The 8,826-nt window shown below is 39.7% G+C and overlaps 2 protein-coding genes across 2 annotated transcripts; one reads left to right on the top strand and one right to left on the bottom strand.

The window, feature by feature from the left end:
- The first annotated feature begins 971 nt into the window (after positions 1-971).
- Positions 972-2,829, top strand: LOC111324886 (lithostathine). The gene is made up of 3 exons (XM_022928551.2): positions 972-1,133; positions 1,565-1,627; positions 2,154-2,829. The coding sequence occupies exons 1-3, from the start codon at positions 1,070-1,072 to the stop codon at positions 2,579-2,581; spliced, it is 555 nt and encodes a 184-aa protein (XP_022784286.2). The 5' UTR covers positions 972-1,069; the 3' UTR covers positions 2,582-2,829.
- A 1,569-nt stretch (positions 2,830-4,398) lies between these two features.
- LOC148730376 (protein deacetylase HDAC6-like) lies at positions 4,399-8,807 on the bottom strand. Its single transcript, XM_088760555.1, has 3 exons — positions 8,583-8,807; positions 5,911-6,124; positions 4,399-4,609 (listed from the first exon to the last, which is right to left on the bottom strand). The coding sequence occupies exons 1-3, from the start codon at positions 8,661-8,663 to the stop codon at positions 4,545-4,547; spliced, it is 360 nt and encodes a 119-aa protein (XP_088616681.1). The 5' UTR covers positions 8,664-8,807; the 3' UTR covers positions 4,399-4,544.
- Positions 8,808-8,826: the final 19 nt, after the last annotated feature.

The following is an 8,826-nucleotide window of genomic DNA, read 5'->3' as shown; positions in this document are numbered from 1 at the left end:
GCTCTTTTTACTGTGCCAACCTTTCAAACGCTTCAAAGAGCTCAAATTTGAAACAAATAGTTTTCAAACCGCTCGTGACAAGCAAAAGCAAAAGGACCATGCAGTTTACCATGTATCGCTTGGAAGGTCGGATTATTTTGTGGGGGTCGCGTGATTTCCAGGGGCCGGGGAACGGACGGGGAATCATTCATCGCCAACGGAGTAGTAAGGGGGGACTATCGTATGGAAAATTTACTGCCAATGAGGCCAGATTAGGAAAATTTTTATTATTACTCAACTAAAATCTTCCAAACCCTACCCCCGACCCCCCAACATACGCGATAATTAATTACCGGTCTTAAACCAAAACATCATGAATGCACGTTGCATAGAATTTGAGGAAAAAAACTAATTACAGAAAATCGTAAACAGATTGGATCGAGTGTTTCGATTTATCACAACACGGAGTGCTTAGTTTACGGTCCAATGAGCAATGAAGAAAAAAATAAAAAAAAATTTCATATCAACGAGAAAGGCTTCACAAGCTCACTTGGTATGGACGTATCAGTCCATTGTCCGAAGATTTGATTTTGCTTCATGCAAAATTTTTCTGCCGCCCACAATAATCCAACTTCTTTTTTTTTTTTTAAAACCATAGCCATTTCAATTAATATATATGCAAAAACTGGAAACCAAATCAAGTCACGCAAGCAACGTTTTATGAACACGTAATTAAAAAAAGTGACATTGAAAAAAGTAACTCCTAACCAAAATGAAACCCTTACGCTGACCTCGCCCGGGCACAACTACGGAAAGGGGTACGACGCCCGTCATATGGTCACTATGGCTCAAATCAAATAAAGAGTTTGATTCAACTAAGGCTTATGTTCTAATCAACTGAGTTTTTGTCGACAAAAGCTTGTTTATTCATAGGTATGAGTACATGTTTATTCTTGCTTGATAGGCAGTATATTACCCCGTCGTCACGTCATCTAACTGAATTCGTGCGCTGATTGTTCAGATCTTTGGTTTGTTTTCGAGCCCAGTGATCAAGTAAAGGTATCTTCACAACACTGAAACAAACGTGGAGATGAAAGCCCTCGCAGTTCTACTGTTTCTCTTCGTTGCTCTTTGTTTCACAGCCAGCGCATCAGGTAAAGCTGACGTACAGTAGGGGAAAAGGGTTCAGATGTTTTTGCTGCCCTTACGGAGACTTTTTTCGGACGACCATGAGAGCTTGTTTATTAAATGGTGGCTTGAAAGTCTTCGCCGTTCTGAAATTACTCAGAACGTTAGCGATAAGTTTGTTTATCAATTTTTTATTTTCATCCCTGTTTTTTTTTAACATTTAGCGTTTTAAAATTTCTAAGACAGCAACGGACTCGATGAAGTCGATCAGAAGTTTTGCGCATCGCCCGTGATTCAGAAAATCGCCCTCCTATCTTTATTTTTGAAACTGTTTCCCTCAAGCTGGGTGATCGTGATTCGATTGCTGAGGTAAAAAACATTACTCACTTAAGCCAAGTTAAAAGGAATTGAGTTGCCTTCGACCGATCTTCAAAACTTTTAATTTTTCTCTATTTAGCTTTGCCAAGTGGTTCTAAACTACATCCCCGCGGTGTACTGGAAAACATCGAAAATGCGTTTGGTAAGTTCAACAGTAAACAAAGACACATGATATCGCGTGAAATTCTACATATTTTCGCTGTTTTAAGCTCTAAACTTCGAATTTGCCGGAGAAGCAACTTTTCTCGGAGGCAAAATGAACATGTTCGCCGGCATTACAAACGGTATAACGAGTTACCTTCGTAGGGGAGGTAAATGGCTAAGGGTTAAAAAAAAAACTCGCTTAAATCAAGTTAAATGGGTAAAATAACGACACCAGGAGCAAACAACACACTTATGGAATAAGGTAAGCCATTTTTATTTAATATTTTCATTTTTAACTATCTCCATGGATATCTTGTGGAAAATCCCATATAAATCCTTATAAATCGATATGCAAATTGTGTTCCTTGTGAGAGCTTGGGCGGTCTGTGCTTAGGGTAATTGATATCACGTCAAGCGTTTTTTTCGCGAGCCTCTGGTAAGGAAGAATGGTATGCCCCCCCTTCCCTCCCACGCCTCGCCTCGTTATCATACAGCTAAATTTCACGTTTTTGATTCGTTCCCAGGCAACCCATGCCCCAGTGGTTGGACACGTTTTAATTACTACTGTTATCTGGTTAGCACCTCCACTAAGTCTTGGTCTCAGGCTCAGGTACACTGCCGCTCGCTTAGCGCAGATCTGGTGAAAATTAACAGTGCTGAAGAAAACGAGTTTGTCTTGAGCCTCGTTAGAAAATTGGCTCCGTCTCTGAAGCAAATCTGGATTGGGCTGAAGTGGAATACAAACGGATTTTACTGGACCGATCTTTCAGTTCCTGTTTACAAGAGTTGGGCCCCTCAGCACCCGAATGGCAACGCAAACGAACCATGCGTTCAAATGTGGATCAATAATGGACAACATCTGCCCAAGTACGCATCAGGCTACTGGAATGATATAGATTGTCACTACCGGTCTGATTTCCCTAACGGAATTGTCTGCAAGAAACTGCCATAGATGACAATTGACCTCCGGCAACGAAGTCTTTAGACTGATTGGCTGACTGGCTATGTAAATGAGTGACTGAGCATGGGTGACTGACTGACTATTCATGACCGACTGACTGATTGACCTACTGACCGGCCGACTTACTGACTCACTGACTGACTCACCGACTGTCTCACTGAGGAACCGACTGACTGACTCACTGACTGACTGACCGAGTTCTCTTACGCCTTAAGAAAATAAATGACAGCCTGAACCTATTAAGTTTTTCGTTGTACTTGTGATTATTATTCATACGTCATGTCCATGTCATAAACAATTGCTAGTTTTACGGTCAGCGATTAATAATCGGAAAAAACTAAATTTCTCGAAAAATTTGGGGGTTAGGGTGGTTCCGTAAAGCTTTAGCCTGATTATGACGCACGTGCTGGCACTTTATATTTATAGAGAATTTACGATGTTTTGTGCTGTGAATATCCCAAAAAGAGTGAACAATTCAATAACCAAGAATCGGACTGTTATTTTCAGTGGTTTAAAGGGAGGTGTTGGACAGCGGTAGTTTCGGCCCCGATTTTCCTTTGTGAAATCTTTCAAAACTTTTACCATACGTGAAATTTGACCTGCCAATCATTTTAAAGTCCAAAAAAATAGGAGTTACACAAGTTGTTTCTTCGCTTTTTTTTGTATATTTCTGTTCTCTGCTTCCGCTCTTTGAACGTATGGTCGAATGTGCTCTGAACTGGACAGCCTCTTTGAATCCAAAGTGCATTTGAATCTTTTCAGCTTAAAACTAATCTTCCTGAGTAGCTCTCTTTACGTTGGGAGTTTTGAGCAACAAAGTGACGAAAGGATTTTAAAAAAGAGATAGTTTTTACGGATCCGTTGCTTTCACATTCATTAAGCTTCCGAAAAACCATTAGCGAAAAAAGATCTAACCACCCCTAATGCTTTCTTTGGGTAAAGGTGGGAAAATTCTTTTGTGACCATTTTTCAGCTCTTTTTTGTTAGTGGCCCGTTTTCCTGATCTCACGTTAAAACAGCAGCAACGTCCAATTTCGCAGTCTCTTTCCGAAAACGAGTAAGTGTTTTGTTAGATTTCCAAGTGCCCCCCATGATTTGAAACTTTTGACTCTTGAAGGATTTAGCACAGGTTAATCAAATACAATGAAAGGAATATTTGTTTTCAATCGTGGGTATTTCGCGCGCAGCCGGCGTGCGTGTTTCCCGCGTTCAGTGCTTGGAAATTGCACGCGCGTCAGTTGATGGTAAAATTCGTTAAGCACCGTAACCTCCAGTTGTTAAAGTGAATGTGCAAGTCAGAAAAACGCTTGAGTGATAGAGCCACAAAAGATGAAAGCTTTCAGAAAAAAAAGAGAAGAACAGTGCTCATATATCAAGCCATCTACACTGAAAAAAAAAAACAACAAGAACAACAACAACAAAAACAAACAAACAAAAATTCTGAGCTTGTCTTAACCTTGGTCCATAAAAATGCAAAAGAAACATTAACTATCATCTACTTGACCTTTTGTGGCTGCACATTTCAAATATTTCAACGAACCATGCACTCTAACTCTAAATCAGACATGGCCGGTTGGATAAACTATTGCGAGCTTGTAACATTAAATCACCCTAATGAGACAACTACACTGCAAACTACATCAGTATGAGCCTCACTCAACAAGGTGTCATCTCTTTATTTCTCCACAACTATACAGACACTAATTTTTAAAATGTTTCCCCTTTTGAAGAGAGAGGTGCATGCTGCATTAATGAAGACTTATTCAAGTGACAATATCTTGTATTACTGTTGAAAAATAAATAGTTATAAGTAATCATTGATTATGAATTGGCCACATGGAATCTGATGATCTCTCCTCATCAAACAAAACAGCAACAACAACTTTGCAAACTTCGACCTTGGAATTCATGGAGATTACATCAACCGCTCCCAGTGGAGAAGATGACCATATCTTCACTTAGCAAACTTGGACAGCTCAGCAGCCTTTATGATTTGTTGAAGCAGTGGAGAAGTTATGTCTACAAAAAAAAAAAAAAAAAATTTCAACCAGAATTAACTGTGTCATTTCTAAAATTTTAAAAATTGTTTTTTATTTTAGCTCAACATCATTGACTTATAGACAACACTACTATTCCACTAAGAGGCATGGTGGCCTCATGGTTAGTACCTATGCTCTGGATCAAGTGGTCCAGGTATGAGTCTTGGCCAGGGAAATTGTTTTGTGCTCTTAGGCAAGACACTTTACTATTACAGTGCTTCTCTTCTCCCTACAGTGTTTAAATGGGTACTGGCAAATTTAATGCTGGCTGGGGAAACTCTGCAATGGACAAGCATCCCTTCAGGGGAAAATAGTTTTAGAAATACTCCTGGTCGCTCCATGCTACAGAAACCAGAGTTAAGCACTGGCCTGATATGGCCACTTAGCACAACTGTGCCATTTTACCATATAAGGGCAACATGATGCTCAAAATATGCAGCTGTATTACACTGTGGAACAGGGCAAAAATACAGACAGAAATGGGAGGAACAAAATCATATTACTGGAGAATGATAAATCCCTTATTATATCAATGGCTTAACATATAATTTGAGTGGATGACAGAAAGTGAGGCCACCGAATAAAATAACAGTTGAAGAATATAATATTATATAAATCTTATTAGATGGTTTAATACCTAATACATGTGGACATTTTTCTTGTTGCTTGTTGTTTGTATTTTTCCTTGCTCCTATTGGCCTGGGAAAAATACCAAACAACTTGCAAAATATACATGCTTGTTATTATGTCAATAATCAAATAGGGTGCGCTGGTATTTATTGACCAACACTCTGCTCACTGTCTTTTATCCCAAGCACCCGCTACTTTCAACCAAAGACTAGATGGAAAGTTTATTTTTGATATACTCAAGGAGAAAACTCCTCTTAAATATCCTCAGCAACTGCTGCCAGAATACAAATGATGAACTAAGAATGTGACTCAAACAAAACAAAAACCCAATTACTACTGACCAATCCAACTGAACTATGGTAATATTTATTTTACAGTTGTGCACTTGGCTGCCAAGCCTATGAATGGGAGTGAGGCTAGAGATGACCTTGTTATGATACAAACCTTGCTGCCTTTCAAATGTAAATCACTTTGTTATCATGCTAACTAGATACAGGTCTCTATCATGACAAGGTCATCTTTAGCCTCACTCTGAATCAAAGGCTTGGCAACTAAGTACACAACTGTAAAATGGCTTATTAAAAAAAAAAAAATTACACCAATAATAATAATAATGATCATTAAGACATTAGATGATCATTCATCACTTACAGGAGTCACAGCCATAACACCACACACTCACATCACTGAAACTCAGAACTACTGGATGCCCTGATTCAGAATTGTGATCCACCATGTGACAGCTGACATAACGGCTGCAGAAGACAGAGGAGCAAACAAGACACAACCAGTTCTCGCCGATATTATTGCATGTCTTACACGGCTTGGACACGTCAACGTGGAGTGATGACACACTTGTTAATGACTACAAGAGAAAGATAAAAGATTGAAAATTAGTTCAATGTGCAGGTGTCAAAGAGGTGAGTTTTGTTGTGAAAATTGTGTTATCCTTGTATTAGAAAACAAGTGCCCCATTTAGCCGGTACCTGACGTAGGAAACATTTAGAAGTATATTTACTATAACTCCTCCAACATGTCACCCCACTCCTCCCTAGCCAGAATGTCATCAACTTAAGGGGCACAATATTTAGTTCTTTTAAGCGAGTGGGAGGTCTGTATGGGAGCATTTTGACTGAGGTAAAGATTCTCCCATACAGACCAACCAAGCTCGGTTAATAAGATGCTCAGTATATGGCTGTGTCTTATATATATGCCAATTTTTTATATTCTTTGTACCTTTGTGAAGGTGTAGTCTGATCATCCGAGTGAGTGTAGTCCTGAGAAGGACTGTTGTCGGTGGTAGTGACTGACGTTTCGACAACCTGTGCGGAAGTCATCATCAGAGTCAAGTGAATGATTGTTGTCAGTAGAATGTTCTTATTCCAGTTCGTGTGAAATGATCGGTTGGTTTTGCCGTATTGGCTGTAAGACTCAAGTGACGTAAGTTGGTTGTGATTGGTCTGTTTTGATCTGTCGGTAAAGTTAGGTCGTTCTTTTTCGGTCGTTTGTGATGTTTATGTCGTGAATGAGTCGTTTGTATGGAGCGGGTAGTTGTCGACATCTGTTTAGGGGAGTCTGTTCTAAGTTAGTAAACCAGCTTTCCAGAGTCAGTCGTTGAAAATAGTCAGTGCTGTAGGTTAGGCATTGCGCAGAGTCCCAGTCAATGTTGTGGTTGGTAAGTCGATGGTGTTCAGCAATGTGATTGCTGACATCACCTTTTCTCATCGCCCGTCTGTGTTCAGTCAGTCTTGTTGTGAGGTTTCTGCCAGTCTCACCGATGTAGGAGGCTTGGCAGTCGGAACAATTGATCTTATAAATCGTTCCCTGTCTGTTCCTCGGTTCGTCTTTGTCTTTAATGTTGGTTAGTAACTGACGTAGTGTGGTGATGGGTTTGTGAGCGACGCGGATATTGAAGCCAATAACATCATGGCAAAACCAACCGATCATTTCACACGAACTGGAATAAGAACATTCTACTGACAACAATCATTCACTTGACTCTGATGATGACTTCCGCACAGGTTGTTGAAATGTCAGTCACTACCACCGACAACAGTCCTTCTCAGGACTACACTCACCTGGACGATCAGACTGCACCTTCACATGTTACCCCCGGGTTCAAACCATTTACTGCGTCTTTGTACCTTTTTTTTCTAGACTGGTCTGGATGCTGGTCTAGATGGGAAAATCTCGACCGCTTTCAATATTGATTTCAGCCAATCAAATTCGTGAATTCGATAGTTCCCAGTCCTTGTGAGACACAGCCATAATAGTTTATCTAGACATGCCTCTCTCCTCTCCTTCCTATGTACAATGTGACTTAATTTAACTGGTGTAATTTTGAATTGTAAGTTTTCTTTCCTTGAAATTTTTATATCTCTTACTTTACTTTTCACCTTGTATCTAATTCTGCTGCAGTTTGGAGAAATAATAAATGAAAATATGAAATTAAATTTCATCAGGCTTCCCTAACGGTTCACCTGTCAGTCCTTATATATGGTATAGTGGAGAGAGGCAATATATAAGGGAATTAAGTGACTTGCTCAAGAACACCATACACAATGACCCAGCCAAGTCTTGAACTAGGACATCATTAGGCTGATGAGTCGCCCAGTGGCAAAAAAAAACTAACAACATATTTTGCCTACAGGTGTGCAAAGTTGCCACTTGCCACCCATAAACATGATGTAACTCTACAAATTAATTGCAGTGTAAGTGTGACAGATTTTTCAGTCATAATCTGCATGCAGGCAGTAACACTAGGACACACTGATTTACAGGATTCACTGAAGGTTTTTGACCACTAGTCTCAGCCAATGGTGAGAAGAAAGGTAAATAGTATCACTTAAAATAAATTAAATCATTAATTTCTTGAGTTAGGCAGCTGGATGAAATGCAAAATGTCAAATCTTAACAACTGACTACAGTAGAGAAGAAATTTTTTTGAAGGTGATAGTAGTCAGATAAGCTAAATTTCTACATTTCAGAATCAGAGGGCAGATTTTGTCATGTACACCATAGATCTGCACCATCCTCTTCCGCTGATACACTTTTCATTAATCAATGAAGACAACAACGTTGACAGCTATGCAATGAAGCTAAAAATTTATGCTGTTCACAAACACAAAAAGCGTTTGGCAGTATAATTCTCGAACAGGAACTATTGTTTCTAATTGTTGAAATGCGTTAATTTTTAACCAAACCGCACCAAAAGAAATCGACGGCATCAGAAGAAATCTACAAGCGCGCGCGGTTCTAACTCTGCCAAAGTGTAGATTTCTGAAGCGTTAGACGAATACATGTACAAAATTTTTATATCAAACCTGAACGTGCGGGCAGTCTCTCTTGGGTTCAACAGCAACAAATCCAGCGATTTCTGCCGCCTCCCACCCTCCCGTCGCCATGATCTTCAACTAACTACAAGAGTTCAAAGTTTTTTTGAAAACCGCACCGTGCTAGATTCCTCAGGAGCCTGGGAAGAGCAGGTGAAAATCTCAATCTCCGTATTATTCAGACAGATTGCAGTTTCGAATAATTCTCTTGCTTGTGCTTCCAATGCACTTTATC

Source organism: Stylophora pistillata, chromosome 5 (genome assembly GCF_964205215.1).
Source record: "Stylophora pistillata chromosome 5, jaStyPist1.2, whole genome shotgun sequence".
Lineage (NCBI taxonomy): Eukaryota > Metazoa > Cnidaria > Anthozoa > Scleractinia > Pocilloporidae > Stylophora > Stylophora pistillata.
This window is presented reverse-complemented; position numbering and strand designations above follow the sequence as displayed.

Bases quoted from the DNA above. Each gene is read 5' to 3' on its own strand.
- LOC111324886 (XM_022928551.2), top strand. From the start codon at position 1,070: ATGAAAGCCCTCGCAGTTCTACTGTTTCTCTTCGTTGCTCTTTGTTTC. The intron at 1,134-1,564 runs GTAAAGCTGACG...TTCTCTATTTAG, and splicing joins TTTCACAGCCAGCGCATCAG to CTTTGCCAAGTGGTTCTAAA. The intron at 1,628-2,153 runs GTAAGTTCAACA...ATTCGTTCCCAG, and splicing joins AAACATCGAAAATGCGTTTG to GCAACCCATGCCCCAGTGGT.
- LOC148730376 (XM_088760555.1), bottom strand. From the start codon at position 8,663: ATGGCGACGGGAGGGTGGGAGGCGGCAGAAATCGCTGGATTTGTTGCT. The intron at 6,125-8,582 runs GTTTGATATAAA...TTTCTCTTGTAG, and splicing joins GAGACTGCCCGCACGTTCAG to TCATTAACAAGTGTGTCATC. The intron at 4,610-5,910 runs GTAAGTGATGAA...TTTTTTTTGTAG, and splicing joins GTGTTATGGCTGTGACTCCT to ACATAACTTCTCCACTGCTT.